The sequence below is a fragment of the Myotis daubentonii genome, chromosome 3 (assembly GCF_963259705.1).
Source record: "Myotis daubentonii chromosome 3, mMyoDau2.1, whole genome shotgun sequence".
Lineage (NCBI taxonomy): Eukaryota > Metazoa > Chordata > Mammalia > Chiroptera > Vespertilionidae > Myotis > Myotis daubentonii.
In genome coordinates, this window is record NC_081842.1 from 39,099,578 (window position 1) to 39,116,353 (window position 16,776).

General features: G+C 37.6%; 1 protein-coding gene across 5 annotated transcripts in view; it reads left to right on the forward strand.

Moving 5' to 3' along the window:
* The window catches only part of MFN1 (mitofusin 1), a 38,369-nt gene extending 26,036 nt beyond the window's left edge, over window positions 1–12,333 (forward strand). For all 5 annotated transcript variants that reach the window (XM_059687081.1, XM_059687084.1, XM_059687082.1 and 2 more), the window contains 8 exons: window positions 502–628; window positions 805–909; window positions 1,179–1,281; window positions 1,409–1,638; window positions 3,164–3,307; window positions 4,130–4,326; window positions 6,569–6,703; window positions 10,247–12,333. In XM_059687081.1, coding sequence (XP_059543064.1) covers window positions 502–628; window positions 805–909; window positions 1,179–1,281; window positions 1,409–1,638; window positions 3,164–3,307; window positions 4,130–4,326; window positions 6,569–6,703; window positions 10,247–10,328 — 1,123 coding nt within the window. In that variant the 3' untranslated portion in view covers window positions 10,329–12,333. The remainder of the gene's footprint in view (window positions 1–501; window positions 629–804; window positions 910–1,178; window positions 1,282–1,408; window positions 1,639–3,163; window positions 3,308–4,129; window positions 4,327–6,568; window positions 6,704–10,246) is intronic.
* Window positions 12,334–16,776: the final 4,443 nt, after the last annotated feature.

Below are 16,776 nucleotides of genomic sequence, written 5' to 3' on the forward strand. Positions count from 1 at the left end.
GTTGGCAAGTTTTCTATGGAGGCCAGAGAAAAAATATTCTAGGCTTTGTGGGCCATACCATCTCTTGCAGCTACTCAATTCTACAGTTTTAGAGCAAAAGCAGGTATTTAGGTAGTAGGTACATGAATAAGCATAACTATATTCCAAGAAAACTGCTGGATTTGGCTTACAGGATGCCATTAGCTGGCCCTTATTTGTTATATAAAGTCAGTATTGAGTTCTGTTCATATATATATGAAGTGTTTGCAGACTTAGAATTCTTACTAATCCTTTGGTGGGACTCAGGTGACACAAAAGCAGAGAAACAAAGTAATTTATATACAATCACCTCTAAAATATTTTATAATTGAAATATAGTTTGAATCCTTTTCAATGTTGGAATATGAGATTTTTTTTCTTTTATCATGCTAACAGATGGTTCATTACATAATTGAGTGCCCTTGCTTAATTGCTTTGAGACTTTAATATCCTGATTATTAATTACTCTTCATACCATAATAGGGTTTATTCAATGGAAGAAAGGGAAGACCACATTGATAGACTAGACTTTATCCGAAATCAGATGAACCTGTTGACACTGGATGTTAAGAAGAAAATCAGGGAGGTTACAGAGGAGGTGGCAAACAAGGTGGGTTAAAGTAATTTTATGACTAAACTGGGAATGGAAATATTTTTGGTAATGCTAAAAATGTTATCCCTTTTGCCTTAAAGGAATATTTTGTGGGGTTTTTTTCAGTTTGGTTTTTTGAATGGTTAATGATCTTGTTTAATTTTTTTACTCTGATTTTTTCCCCATATTTTCAGGTTTCATGTGCAATGACAGATGAAATTTGTCGACTTTCTGTTTTGGTTGATGAATTTTGTTCTGAGTTTCATCCTACTCCAAGTGTATTGAAAGTATATAAAAGTGTAAGTTAAATTGTAGTTAAAGCTATACACCGTATTCTACACTCTTATGTAGTGGTTTGTCTATTTTGGTGTCTTTGGCAGTCAGTACTCAATTGACTGTTAACATCTCCTGTAATAAACGTAAACTACCTTGTATAGTATATAAAGTATACAGAAAAGTTATCCTCTTAGAATAAGATCATTTTAGCACTTAGTAAATATCTAAAGTTTTTATAAAACTGCTTATATTCTAGAGAAAAAGTAATGTGGACACTTACTGTTTTTAACAGGAGTTAAATAAGCACATAGAAGATGGTATGGGAAGAAATTTGGCTGATCGGTGCACCAGTGAAGTCAACGCTTCAATGCTTCAATCCCAGCAAGAAATTATTGGTAATATTTATGTCTACAAGTTCTTTATTTTGTTGGTAAAGGATTTATTTTCCTTTAGATATTTTACAAAATGTAAAACATTATTTACTATTGTTTTTTAAAATAATTGTCCTACTTTTCTTTCTAGAAAATTTGAAACCGTTACTTCCTTCTGATATACAGAATAAACTACATACACTGGTTCCTTGCAAGAAATTTGATCTCAGCTATGACCTAAATTGCCACATGTTGTGTTCAGACTTTCAAGAGGATATTGTATTTCGTTTTTCCTTGGGCTGGTCTTCCCTTGTCCATCGTTTCTTGGGTCCTACCAATGCACAGAGGGTGCTTCTAGGATTATCTGAGCCTGTCTTTCAGGTACAGATTTTTTTGTTTTGTTTTTACTGTTTGGAGTAGTCTTTTTATCAGGTGTTTATTGCTGTACTGCTACACAGGTATGTGGCTATGATTCTACCAGTTGAGATTCTCCTTTTATTTTGTGTTTTGTTTTTGTGGAGGTTTTTATTTTAGTTAATCCTTACCAGAGGGTATTTCTTCCATTGATTTTTAGAGAGAGTAGAAAGGAGTTAGGGAAGGATTGGGAGGCGGGGGGGGGGGGGGGGGGGGGAGACAGAGAGAGAGAGAGAGAGAGAGAGATATTGGTTGCCTCCCACACTTGCCCCAACCCAGGCCAGGGATCAAACCTGCAACCAGATACTTGTCCTTGACTGGGAATCAAACCCTTGACCCTTCAGTAAGCAGGTCAATGCTCTAATCCCACTGGCCAGGGCACTCTTGTTCTTTCTTTATGTAGACATCAGTTTTCACTTCTCTTGAGTGTATACCTAGTAGTGAAATTGCTATACTGAAGACAAACATGTTTAACTTTCTGAAGAACTGCCAAAATGTTTTCCAAAGTGGCTGCATTTTACATTCCCACCAACAACATGTTAAGGTTCTGTTTCTCAACATTCTCATCCAGACTTGTTATTATCTATCTTTTTTATTCCTAGAGTATGTAAAGTGCTATCTCATTATAGTTTTGATTATATTGATTTTGAACATCTTTTCATGTGCTTGTAGCCATTCATGTATCTTGCTTTATAAAATATCTATTCAAATCACTTGCCTAATTTTAATCAGGTTATTTGGCTTCTAATTTTCTTAATCCTCACCTGAGGTATATTTATTTCCTCAGGTGAGGAAACATAGGGTTTATTCAATGGAAGAGAGAAAGGGGTTGGGGATGGGGAGAGAGAGAACATCAATGTGATTTGTTGCCTCCTGTAAGCACCCAGACCAGGGATCAAACCCGCAGTCTTTTGGTATATAGGACAATGCTCCAACCAACTGAGCCACTTGGCCAGGGCTCTTGTGATTATTTTTATTTTTATTTTCTTTTATAATCCTCACTGAGGATATTTTTCCATTGATTTTTAGAGACAGTGGGGGGGGGGGGGGGGCGTGGAAACAGAGAGATAGAAGCATTGATGTGAGAGAGACATCGATTGGCTGCCTCCTATATGTACCCCAACTGGAATCGAACCCTGCAACTGAGGTTTGTGCCTTGACCGGATTGAACCCGGAAACCTTCAGTCCGCAGGCCGACAATCTATCCACTGCAGCACACTGGCCAGGGCTTTAATTTGAGGGTCTATTGTTACAGGTAAACTCATTGTATATTATGAAATTCATTATTCTTTACAGTATCTAAGTCATAGAAAATTATGTCATGGAAATAAGTTTCAGATCACTTATTTTCTTCATGTATTTACGGTAAACTCATTAAGTAAAGTTGTTTTTTTCATTGATTTACTACTATAATTTTAAATGTAATATAATATAGTAAACTTCATTCCATTTATAGTTGTTTAATTGTAATCCTTTCACCCAATGTTTTTAGCTCCCCAGATCTTTAGCTTCTACTCCCACCAATCCAGCAACACCAGATAATGCATCACAGGAAGAAATCATGGTTACCTTAATAACAGCATTAGCTTCTCTGACATCCAGAACGTCTATGGGCATCATTGTTGTTGGAGGAGTGGTAAGAAATACTTTTTATTATAATGAAAATTGAAATTTTACAAAGCTTTCTGCTATATCACGAAGAGAAAGGTATATTTCTGTTTTCAGGATGTATAAAATGACATCAAAAGGTGTAGGTTAAAGTTAGTGAATTAGGAAGAGTTTCACAAGCCTCTTAAATTTTTTAATTGAAATATAATTGACACATTGTGTTAGTGTTAGGTGTATAGCATAATGATTTGATAAATATATGTACAGTGAAATTATTACCACAATATACATTTTTTTTTTAAATGCATCTTTAGGAAAGAAATACCACCAACTAGTTGGTCCTTGAACAATGAACAATGCTTTCCAACTATTTTTCCATCACAGTACACAAAGAAATGGTATTTGTCCATGCAGTAACAAGAATGATCCAGGTCCCATATCTAATCTTATCTAAATACCAAAGGGATCTGCCTTAAAGTATTAACGATTACTTCTTAGTAGTAGTTCTTACATGTTAAAAAAAAATTTTTTTTCATATCATTAACAGCATCAATTTACATGTTTTGGTTTTTGAAACCTCTAACCTAAAAGAAATAACCTCCTTTTTCAAGATATATTGAATCATCTCACCAAATGTCTAGCAGGTTATCAAACTTCTTGCCTGATATTTATGTGCTAACTCCTTTTTCAGCTTGTTTGATTTCTGATAACTTTAGATTCTCTTAGAGAATGAATATACATTTCTTAAAAATGGATCTGACTCATAAGACCTATAGTGCAATCTCCTTTGAGTACAATCTCCCCAGCAGTGTTTTTCTTTGTCAAAGTAAGCTGTAAATTTATCTTACAGATTTGGAAAGCTGTAGGCTGGAAACTCATATCTGTCTCATTAAGTATGTATGGAGCTTTATATCTTTATGAAAGGCTGGCCTGGACCACCCGAGCCAAGGAGAGAGCTTTTAAGCAGCAGTTTGTGAACTATGCAACTGAGAAACTACAGATGATTGTTAGCTTCACAAGTGCAAACTGCAGCCATCAAGTACAACAGTAAGTTGAGAAATTCACCTTAATGAGAAAAAAAAAATTCATCTTCAGCTTTAAAAAAGGGCCATATATTGAAGTATGCCATGCATGTAGAAAATGCACAAATAAGAGTATAGTGCAGCCCTAACCGGTTGGTTCAGTGGGTAGAGTGTCAGCCTGCCGACTGAAGGGTCCCAGGTTCAATTCCGGACAAGGACATGTACCAAGGGCATGTACCTTAGTTGCAGGCACATCCCCAGTAGGGGGTGTGCAAGAGGCAGCTGATCGATTTTTCTCTCTTATTGACGTTTCTAATTCTCTATCCCTCTCCCTTCCTCTCTGTAAAAAATCAATAAAATAAAAAAGTTTAAAAAAGAGTATAGTGCAAAGATTACAGTGTGAACCCATGTGTTGTTAACATAATAAATACCTGGGTCCATTGAGTGTCTTCTTTTTTGTATCATAAATATTTCACTGATTTAGTAAAAATATGTAGAATTCCAATTAAGTCAGTGCATAATATTCTGCATTTGGATACTACTGAGAGACGAATTAAAAAGTTCATGATTACAACTTAATAAAAGACATAATGTACATCATTATAATAAAAGTGAAAAGTGATAAGTAATATGAGAGCTTCTTAATGTGAGGCACTAGAATCTGAAATCATGAAGGGTAGTGGATCAATATAGATTTCCTAGAGTAGGGGTAGAATGTGCAGAATGGGAAGATATAGGGAGAGAAAACAGCCCAAACCAAAGGCAAGAGGGTAGAGGAAAAGGAATGTGTTCAGAAACAGGAGAGTTTCAGTGAGAAATGTATATATAGGGATGGGGACAGAAGTCTGGATAATTAGAAATCCTGGGAGTGATATTAATATTTAGCTCCAGGGCAAATAGCTTTGCAGTGGTGTGGTGTGTATAGAATGGTTTAAATTAAGGAGACAAGAATTTGCAGGTATATTTTACTGTTTCAGATACAAGATGAAAGCCTGTACTTAACAGAGCTATAGAGAATGGAGACAATGAGGGCATGGATTTGAGACCACTGAATTAGTTCATTCATTTACCAAATAGTTATTGAATTCCTATTTTATATAATAGGGGTTTTTTATTTGTTTTTTGTTTTTTGGTTTTTTTTTTATTCCTCACCTGAGGATATTTTTTCCCTTTGATTTTTAGACAGGCTAGAAGGGAGGAGGAGAAACAGAGAGAGAGAGAAACATTGATGTGAGAGAGACACATCGATTGGTTGCCTCCCGAATGCACCCCAACCCAGGCCATGGATCTAGCCTGCAACCGAGTTTCGTGCCCTTGATGGGAATCAAGCCCAGGACCTTCAGTCTGCAACCACTGAGCAAAACCAACCAGGGCATATATAATAGTTTTAATTTTATATTAAGGAAGATCTTCTATTGAATATATCTGGACCTCCAACAGAAATCAGCTGAGGTTCACATAAAAACAAAGTTTAATAAAGCTTTCCATTCAACTGATGGTCAAACATTTATTGTCTGCCATGTGACAATAACTGCTAAATGTTATAGGAAATAAAAAGTTAAAGATAACTTTCCCTAGAGGATGTCACATTGTAATGGAGATGACCTTAACTAATTATTCAAAGTAATACTAGCTCTATATTAATTTAATAAAACATTAAAATAATGAAAGATGCTTCATTTGTCCAATATTGATAATTAAAGACCATGGAATGGGAAAGATATACAGGAGAATAATTGGCAGAGAAAAACGAGTAAGACAGTTAATGATATTCCAGAAATATACACCTGCTAGCCATGTTCCCAGTTACAAAATATAATATATAAACTAGCATACAAAAGAAGTAATGCCCTTTGATTCTGGAAACATGGTTAAATGTTATGATTTAGAGTATTTTTCATAAGTTATAGGATTAATGAAATTTTCTTTTTTGTTCTCAGTAATTATTATGGTAGGAGGTAAGGTTTACTGTGCTTCTAAAGAAATATACCCATCGTTTGCCTTTTTATAGCTTGTTCATGTTTACAACCATATGGCAGAGGAAATAGTGCCTGTTGAGCATTGATCTTGAAGCCAGATGGAATTAGGCCCACAGTCATATTAAACTTACAAGTTCCATGCCTCCCTCATCCCATTCTTAGCACTTTGTTCTTTAATACCTTATGTTTTAAGAATATTTTAAACTTGTGATCTTTTATATAATCTTTTGAAAGCCCATTCATTTTAAGACATTTGTGATAGCTGATAAAATTGTTTTTTATTTTAAGGGAAATGGCAACCACTTTTGCTCGCCTTTGCCAACAAGTTGATATTACACAAAAACATCTGGAAGAAGAAATTGCTAGATTTTCCAAAGAGATAGATCAATTGGAGGAAATACAAAACAATTCAAAGCTTTTAAGGTACTTAACGCATTTTTTTCTCAATAATATGAACATTTATTAGTCTCATTACCAAAATATAATTATGTAAATCACTAGTGATTATATTAAAACTTTAGCTTCCTGATGGCTTAAATTATAATGTTCCATAGTTTTAAAATTTCAATGAATGCTAATTTCAACAAGAAGAAACATCTGAGGTAAATGGATGCTTTTAGATGTCAACTTCAAACTCTCTGTTAAACTATATTAGTCACTTTTGAGAGTACAAGTTCTGTAATTAAAAGTATCACTTTTTAGTCCTGTATCTCCAAGACTCATAACTTCCGTTTTCACTGGGGAATATTAAATTCAAGGCTATGAAAGTAAAAAAAAAAAACACAAAAAAACACCATGTACTGTAATGTGGAATTCTTGTTTAATATGGTTTCTCATGGATTCTTCAGGGGTCTAAATCAATTCTGTTTTAGGGAACAAGTTTCACCATGTGGTCTCTACTTCTTGGCAGTTAACAACTTTCCACTTCATTACCCATTTGCTGGTTTACGTATGAGTCTGAGGGAATCATTAAGCATCATTTAGTCCCTGCTGCTACTTACCTGGGTACTTACTACATACAATTGCCCATATAAGAGCAGTCTGTAATGTCTGCAAATTGGAGAGGCTGTCTTTGGGTCCTGAATTTTGAGACGTCTATTTAAAGCATGTGTGGTCATATCTCTCCATGGTGTCCCAATCTGACAGCAGGCACACTCTCAGTGCACCTCAGTCTCAGACTCCAGAGAAGATGACTGCCTATCCCTTAGGCCCCAGCCTCCTTTCTCACAACCAGTCACACCCAAGTGCTCCATTGCTCCCATTTCAAGTTAGATCTTCCCAAAGACAACCTTTCAAAGTTGGTAAAACTATATGCAGTAGAAGTTGTTTTGTTTTTTAACCTAGGGAGGTTTTTAAATAGTTTCATCTTGTCATAGCAGAACATAAATGACAAAACAGATAATTGGCACTTATGTACTTTTCTGATTTTGGCTGGACTGACTTGAAGAAGTATGAATATTTTTGATCTACTAATTCATCCTTTTATAAGAGGAAAATAAAAAAATACATATACCACTAGAGGCCCGATGAACAAAATTCGTGCAAGACTAGGCCTTCCTTCCCCTGGCTGCTGGTAACAGCTTCCCTCTGGCACCCGGGACCTGGGCTTCCCTTGCAGCCCAGGCTTCTTTGGAAGGACATCTGGTCTAATTAGCATATTACGCTTTTATTATCCTATCTAATAAAAGAGAAACATGGTAATTAGCGTACGACCGCTACCCTTCCCACTGGCTAATCAGGGCGATATGCAAATTAACTGCCAGCCAAGATGGCGGCCGGCAGCCAGGCAGCTTGAAACTAACATGAGGCTTGCTTGCTTCAGTGACAGTGGAAACCAATGTTCCCTGCCTGCCTTGCTGGCCTCTGAGCCTGCAGTTTGAAACATTGTAACAAATATAGAAGCTAAACAAAACCCCAGCCGGGCTTTCAGCCAGCCGGGATCTCAGAGCTGGAGTTATACATTGTTTCGATTATAGAACCCAAACAAACCAAATACCTGCTTTCAGCAGCAGAGGCCTCAGAGCTGGAGCCAGAGCTAAAGCTGGCCCAGAATAAAAAAAAAAAAAGAAAAAAAGGATCATTTGGGAGCTTCAGTCACCCGCCAGCCTGAAAACAGCCCTCAGCCCCTCACCCGGACTGGCCAGGCACCCCAGTGGGGACCCCCACCCTGAAGGGTGTGTGACCAGCTGCAAACAGCCATCATCCCCTCACCCACGCTGGCCAGGCACCCCAGTGGGGACCCCCACCCTGATCCAGGACACCCTTCAGGGCAAACCAGCCAGCCCCACCCATGCACCAGGCCTCTATCCTATATAGTAAAAGGGTAATATACCTCCCAGTACCGGGATCAGCAGAGCCGAGAGGCCTCCCAGCACCGGGATCAGCCTGACAGGGGGCAGCGCCCAAACCCCCTGATCGCCGTGCGGCTCTGTGTGTGACAGGGTATGGCGCCCCAACCCCCTGATCGGCCCTGCTCTGTGTTTGACAGGGTGCAGCACCCCAAACCCCCCCCCCCCACACACACACACACACACACGCCCTGCTGTGTGTGTGACAGGGTAGAGCCATAACCTCCCCATCGGCCCTGCCCTGAGTGTGAGAGTGGCAGCGCCCCAACCCCCTGATCGGCCCTGCTCTGTGGGTGATAGAGGGCGGTGCCCCAACCCCCTGATCCGCCCTGTTCTGTGTGTGACAGGGAGCGGTGCCCCAACTCCCCTATCGGCCCTACTCTATGAGTGACGGGGGAGCTCCTCAACCCCCTGATCGACCCTGCTCTGTGCGTGACAGGGTAAGGAGCCCCAACCCCCCTGATGGGCCCTGCTCTGTGCATGACAGGGGGCAGCGCCCCAATCCCGATTGGCCCTGCTCTGTGCGTGACGGGGTGGCGCCGCAACCTCCCCATTGACCCTACCTTGAGTGTGACAGGGGGAGGTGCCCCAACCCCCCAATCGGCCCTACCCTGAGCGTGACTGAGGGTCGCATCGCAACCTCCCAATCCGCCCTGCTCTGTGCATGACAGGGGAAGGCGCCCCAACTCCCCAATCGGCCCTGCTCTGAGCCCGACCAGGGGCTGCACCTAGGGATTGGGCCTGCCCTCTGCCACCCGGGAGCAGGCCTAAGCCAGCAGGGTGTTATCTCCCGAGGGGTCCCAGACTGCGAGAGGGCACAGACCAGGCTGAGGGACCCCACCTTCCCCCCACCCCCCGAGTGCACAAATTTTTGTGCACCGGGCCTCTAGTTATAGATAATTGGAATCTCCATTGTTACTGGATCAGGCTCAGCCATTGAGATAGAACTTACCTAGTTTTTCAGGAGAGTGGTTCGAAGAAATATACAGTAGAATTCATATACATCTAACTTATATGACCTCAAGTATGTGCACTCAACAAAACAAGACCAAGATAAAAAGAAAGGGAGAAGCTCATTCAAGTATGTGTGCGTGCTCTGGCACAGTATGAGAATGGAAGAGCGAATCTGTGTTCCTTGGTCAATTTTAGGTCCAGTTTTCCTTCTTTTATGGACAGTTTGCAATCAAATACGATTCTAGTATTTAAAAAAAAATTCTTTTGGTATACCATGGTCCATATATAAAACCACTTATTCTGTACTTGATGCTTAAAGGAAATTCAAGGACAGTTATAACTGTACGTTACTTAGGCTTTGACTCCCATGAAAGGCGATAGGACTCCCGTTTTCTACGCTTTTTAATAATTCTTTTAAGTCCTGAGCATTGGACTCTGTTTACTGCATAGCTGTAGTAGCACATGTAAGTATTCTTAAATGTAGTAGCACATGTAAGTACTCTTAAAAGGGTATTTATAGTGTAGTCTGAGTTCAGATAAATGTAGCAGCAGTTGGCTAGTGTTGTTGTATGTATGTTTTTTTACTTTTTAAGATTGGATGGAATGCATTTTTAAATTGACCTTAATGATTTTGGTGTTTTGTTCGTGTGTTTTTTTTAATTAGAAATAAAGCTGTTCGACTTAAAAATGAGCTGGAGAATTTTACTAAGCAGTTTCTACATTCAAGCAATGACGAAGAATCTTAACAATAGAAATCGCTTTGGTGATCATCATAGGAGAAAATGCAGCTTGGATGATTTGGGACAGTTATTTTTATGAAATGGTTTTAAATATGAATTGTATTCACTATACCTAAATAGCAAATTCTTGTGTAGATTCTGGTAATGATCTATCTCAGGGTGTTTGCATTTCTGAAGAGTATTATTATATCTCTTAATTTAATTCTGGGTAAAGAACAGGCTAAGTTGTCTGATGTGGTAAGGTGATGAATTAGTTAAGAACAGCAGAACCAACTATGTGACCCCTGAGGGGTGGGGCCTTACTCTTGATTAGGGCTCTCTTTGTTTTTGCTTCTGAAACGCTCAGCTTCCTGGCATCCAGGAGTTAGAGAATGCTCTTTCTTCTCAAAACTAATTTTTGATGTCACTTTAATGGGAATAGTCACTTTTTTGTTTTATACCTGCATTGTTTTAACCACCAAAAAGGAGTGTGTAATGTTCTTGAGTGTATTATCTTGTGAGTTACAGTCATTTTTGCCATTCTGGCAGGTATGTAAACCACTAATAAATAAGCTGTTGTTTACTCCTTATATTCCCATTAAAACTAACGTAAAGCAGTATAAAGGTTATTCTAAAAGTATCTGGGTTGAAATAGCTTCCTGATGTTTCTAGAGAAACATTTTCAGCTTCAGCTATGAGTACAGTAAGGGAAGTTAAGTTTTAGAAGTTTGAAGTGATAAAAATAGCCAGATGGGAGGTCTGAATTCTGAGTGGTTACAGTCATGTAAAAATTCTGTTCTTCAGAAGGTATTTGTTGAGGATACTGATGAATTGTCCTCCTGTGGTGGCTTTACTTTTATTTAATTGTATGAATTTGCCAGGGCATGGTTAAAAATTATCACTGTATTTTTTAGTTTAATGAAATGTTTATGGATTCAAGTATTGTGTGTGTTTGTGTTAAAAACTAATTGAAACTTACATGGAAACGTTTAAAAAATGACATTCTAGGGCTTTGTTATGCAAAAGGGAGCCTTGAGGACCACCAAATCATCTTCAATCCCCCTAGGTGCTTGTGAGACAGCAAGGAGGACACAGTGCTGCTTTTCCAGAGGGATAACGTTTCAGGCTCCTTTCTTCTTTTAATACTCAGTGCTTCCTTTTCTGTGCCTTTAAGGCTCCTGGATGCCGTTCTGTCTTTTCACAGCTGGTGCAACAACACTATTTTTCAGGCTATTTTAAAGAGAATATTATGTAGGCCATAAGCCTTTCAAAAATATATTTTTATGCCAATCAGATACTAGGATGCCAAATTTGCAATAAATATTAATTTATAGTTTTTGTTGTTGCTTTATAACCAAAATTGGTACAGGCCACCAATAAGTGTGGATCAGGTAACACCTGCAGCATGAAAACTTGATGTCTAAAGTTACAAGCTCTAGTTCTTAAATTTATACAAAGTACTTGAAATTTTGAAACAGCATAGTGGTTTGGTATCACCTCATTAGTATACTACTATGGCTCTCAAAGTTTGGTCCTTGGATCAACAGTATCACTTGTCAACATGTAAGAGGTACACATTCTTGGTCCTACCCCAGACCCAAGAATCAAACACTAGCTCTGGGGGCCAGCACTCTCATAAGAAGCCTTTCAGGTCATCCCGATGCATGCTAATATTTGGGAAGTCCAGGAATTGTGATTCTGGTATATAAGTTTGTAGTAAGTTTTACATCACCAGTTTGAATGCATTCCACCTGATCAAGTTTGAAAATCTATATGAATGTTGGAAATAGACACTAAAATAATGAGACTCAACCTTTATGCCTAGAGGTAAGTGCACCTATGACCCAGCCCGTGAATTCTACAGAAATCATGTAAGTTACACCTGATGTAATTCAGAGTTCTTGTTCACTATGTGTTTGCAGATTAATTTATAAACTTTGTATAACCTCAAACTTTTTACAAAACTACATTTTTAAAATAAGTATGCAAACTTGCAAGGTGAGAATAAAACTTTTGTCTGATAGTTGATAAATGTAGCATTTATACTGGCATTTAGTGAGTCTTGCTCCTAATTTTATGGTAGGTATATAAACTGTCTTGGGCAGACTGGTTCATCTTTTGATTGGATTTACTCATTTAGCATGCCTGGTCGTATATTGGAAGTTTCCTCATTAATCCTCCCCCAAGGCTGTGGTTATGAAAATAAAAACTTATAATTCTAGCCCTGACAAGTTTGGTTCAGTGGATGGCACTTCACTATGGGTTCAGTTCTTTAAGGACACATGTCCAGTTTGTCCACTCCATCCCCAGTAGGGGGCATGCAGGAGGCAGCCTATCAATGATTCTCTTTCATCATTGATGTTTCTGTCTCTCCCTTTCCCTTCCTTTCTGAAATCAGTAAGAAAGTTTTTTTAAAAAAAAAAACCTTAAAATCCTATAAGCAATGGAATTATTTATCCAAAGGGAGTTCCAGGGAAAGAATGACTTAATTTTGCTTTTTAAATTTGTGGTCCTTTTAAGGGTAAGCTAACATAGTACTAAAGGAGCACTACGATCTCTTGCTCTGGAAGCTCATTACAAATCTATAATAATAAAAGCGTAATATGCTAATTAGACTGGACAGCCATTTGGAAGACCTTCCAGACGAAGCCAGGGCTGCAAGGGAAGCCCCGGTCCCGGGTGCCAGAGGGAAGCCAGGGGGATGCAGGCCTACTCTTGCACGAGTTTCATGCATCAGGCCTCTAGTATTTAGATAAAGGACATATTGGGCTTGTAGTTTAGGTCTGGGACTTAATGTTGAAATCTAAATTTGACTTAAAATATACCACATGAAATCTGGTTAAAGTACTTTATTGATTACAATATCATTTCACAGCCAACATTATTTCACAGAGCTACTGTACAAATACAGGAATGAATCACTGTGCAAGAAAGATCCAAGAATACTGTTAAATTGTGGAACAAATCCATCTTTCGTTTGGTTTAAAGCTTGTACAAGAGCTTTAATCTAGTACATTCACCTCTCCCATAGCTATACTACTGACATCCCAAGTCAATTGGCCACAAGTGTGTCAAAACCATTCTAAGTGAAGAAAAACATTTTAATCAAACTTTTAAAAACCCACTTAAATGTGAATGCCTTTGAATAAGAATATGCAAATGCTTCTTTGCAAAGAAAACAAAAGGATAGAGCACCATTGTGTGACAGACATCAAAGGCTGGAAGTACCAAGTATATCTCCAAGGTTCTATTAACTAAGAAATAAATATTGTATGATTTTTTTTGTCGGGCACATTGAACACCAGTTAGAACACAACCAGTTTTTTTTTTCATAATGCTGCACTGTCTTTTATAGGGTAATTGGATTAAGAAAAAAAGACAGGAAATTTTATCAACATGCAAACAAATTAGCTAAATACAAGTTGTACCTTTACTCTTTAAAACAGTGCTAAGACATTCAAATACAAATCATTTTCATGAGTACCTATGGTAACCAATATTTTTAAAAACACTAAGGCAACTAAAATTGAACAAGGGAAGAACTAGTAAGTATAAAGTACTTTACATTCTCCTTAATCAAATTTAAAATGCCAATTTTATCATTGTGCTACCTTTCCTCACAAGAAAGACAGTTTAGCTTGTGGGTCTTAAAAATTCTAACAGGATGGGAGAAAGTTTAAAATTTTGCTTTCCACAACGGCAAAAAGGGAACTAGAAGCTAAACATAGTAATTAATAAAAAAAAAAAATTTCTTTAAGCCTGACTCTCACCCTAAAGACTGTAGAAAAATAAAAAATAAAAATCGTAGAAAGGAAATTATTAAAATAAGCTTTTGGGAGGTTGTTTAATCAGTTTGTATACATTTACTATTATATACATCAACAAATAAGTCACAAGTATTCAATTTTGTTAGTTTTTAAAAAATATATTTTATTGATTTGAGAGTAGAGAGGGAGATAGAAACATCAATTATGAGAGAATCATGTATCAGCTGCATCCTGCACACCTCCTACTGGGGATTAAGCCCACAATCCAGTCATATGCCTGACCAGGAATCGAACTGTGACCTCCTGGTTCATAGGTCAATGTTCAATCACTGAGCCACACTGGCGGGGCTTGTTATAACAAGTTTTATAATGTGGTACATTCACAGTGTTCAAAGCATAAGCTTCCCTGAAGGTTTTTGCTTTTAAAATGGTCAGTCGGTATTATTAAATCTAAGACCTCAAAAATGCCAGAAAAAGTCAATTATATAATATTTCACAGTATCTTTTTTAACTAATAAAATTTCACTTTCTCACCTGGATAAGTCAAGATCCATCAAGGTTAACTTTTAAATTGCTTACCCCATACTCCAGAAGCACCTATAATCCATTATGTCTAGCAGACTACACTTTCATCACACAGTATTCATCAGTTCAGCTGAATCTAAATTAAAAAGAACTGCTTGCTATTATCTTATAGTTGAAATATTAAGACCAAATCTTTGCCTCTATGAAGATGGAACTCAGTATGGTATGTGTAACCTTGGAGTCATAGGTATAGAAATATGAGCTAGGGAGGGAACTAGCTCATGGTAGCAAGAAGTCCTTTCTTGAGCAGGTTTTTGGGTGATTTAATCACATGGCAGGTCACTATTTTAGAAAAGAATGTATGCCTTTAAAATACTATTTTTAAAAAGTTCTTGTTAAATCTCTAAAAACAACTTTATGGGGTGATTAGAGAGTCTACAAATAAAACCTGTTTCTTATAAGGTAAAAAGAAAAATAGGGCTTAGTTAACTCCAATATACTTTTTTTGTTTTTTAATCCTCACCTGATTATATTTTTCCCATTGATTTTTTTAGAGAGGGGGGGTGTGGGAGAGAGAAATATCAATGTGAGAGAGATATCGATTGGTTGCCTCCTGCACATGCCCCAACAGGGGCCAAGACCAACCTGCAACCAAGGTATGTGCCCTAGTCCAGGAATCGAACCCGTGACCCTTCGATTGGTGGGCCAACGCTCCAACCCCTGAGCCAAACCAGCCATACTCTTGATAATACAAATTCTTTAAAACTACATTTGGCCATATATTTTAAGTATTCAAAAACTAAGATTCAAACTACAGTGTTTCTACAAATTATATATTGTCTTTTTTTTTACTTCAGGAAGTCTCATGAAAACAGAATTAAACAATTAGCTGAACTTGAACTGCAAGTAAATATATTTAGCAACTGGAATCCATATTACTAGAAAGCAAAAGCTTAGTAAGTTAATGTGGTAAGGAGGTAACCATTTGGTCATGTGTAATTAGCCACAATCTTAGTAGGTTTCAGTTACCTGGTACATATTTAATTATGGGAATTGATTTTCAACTGTCCACATAAACTGGCAGTAAAATAAATCATTTTTATCCACATGTTTAAGACCATAGAGCTATAGTTTGTGTGCCTCTCACTAAAGTTCCTAGAATGACTTTTAGAGGGGATACGCTCTCTACACAAGGCTATTTTGCACATGGCAGAAGTGCTGAAGATTTTGGAATGAATTGCTGAATTACATGGCAAACCCTCACCCCCTTTTGGAAGTGAATATATTGCTTTAAAATATTCTTGACTAATCTCAAAGAGCTGCTCTTTATGAAGTGATATAGTCCACAAGTAGTAATAGCAAAAAGTTCATAGAAATCCGTGTATAAATGAATATACGTTCATGCCTGCCATCTACAAGTATGTTTTTTTGGCCCCATATCTTAATCTTCCTTTATTCATTTTATTCTCTTTTTAATATCAACTGATGTTAAAACTGACTTCAATACAGTTGGTGCACTTACTAGTACATTCACAATATAAAAATGAGAACTGACATAAAAAATGGGAATATTTAGGATTCCAGGTGATCAAAAGTTAACAGAGACCTATCTCAACAGTAAGTGATAGTTCATTGATTTAACAAAACAGTACACTTCTATAATGTATCAGGATAACCCATGACTTCACCATCAAGCAAGACTAACAATCTTCCCATGTCAGTCGTTTAGATTTATTTGTAGGAGAAAATCCAAGGGGGAGAGTATCTTTCTTTAAATCCAGGAGGGCTCATTCTAGTAATAGACAACATTTTATTATACCATTGACAAGCAGAGGAATGAATTGCTTAGTATTTTCCTCTCCTTTAAGTACTTACTCTTGGAATTTTCCTTTTGGCTTTAAAATGGAGCCACTTGGATCTAGCCATTCTTCAAAGCAGAGTCACGCCACTTAGAAACCAATATTTTGTGTGAAGGAAAAATGTTACAGAAGAGCAGAGCTTTAATGTTTCCTTTTTAAAATTTGACAGTTTACATCAATTCAGATTTCATATGTGTGAACATAAATTCATAAAGCCACCCTGTCACAACTATAACTACTCAGATCTAGTGACTGGTTAGATTTTACACTTTTCAAAACAATGCTGTCCTATTTCCTTAGATCTAGATGCATACTGATACAACA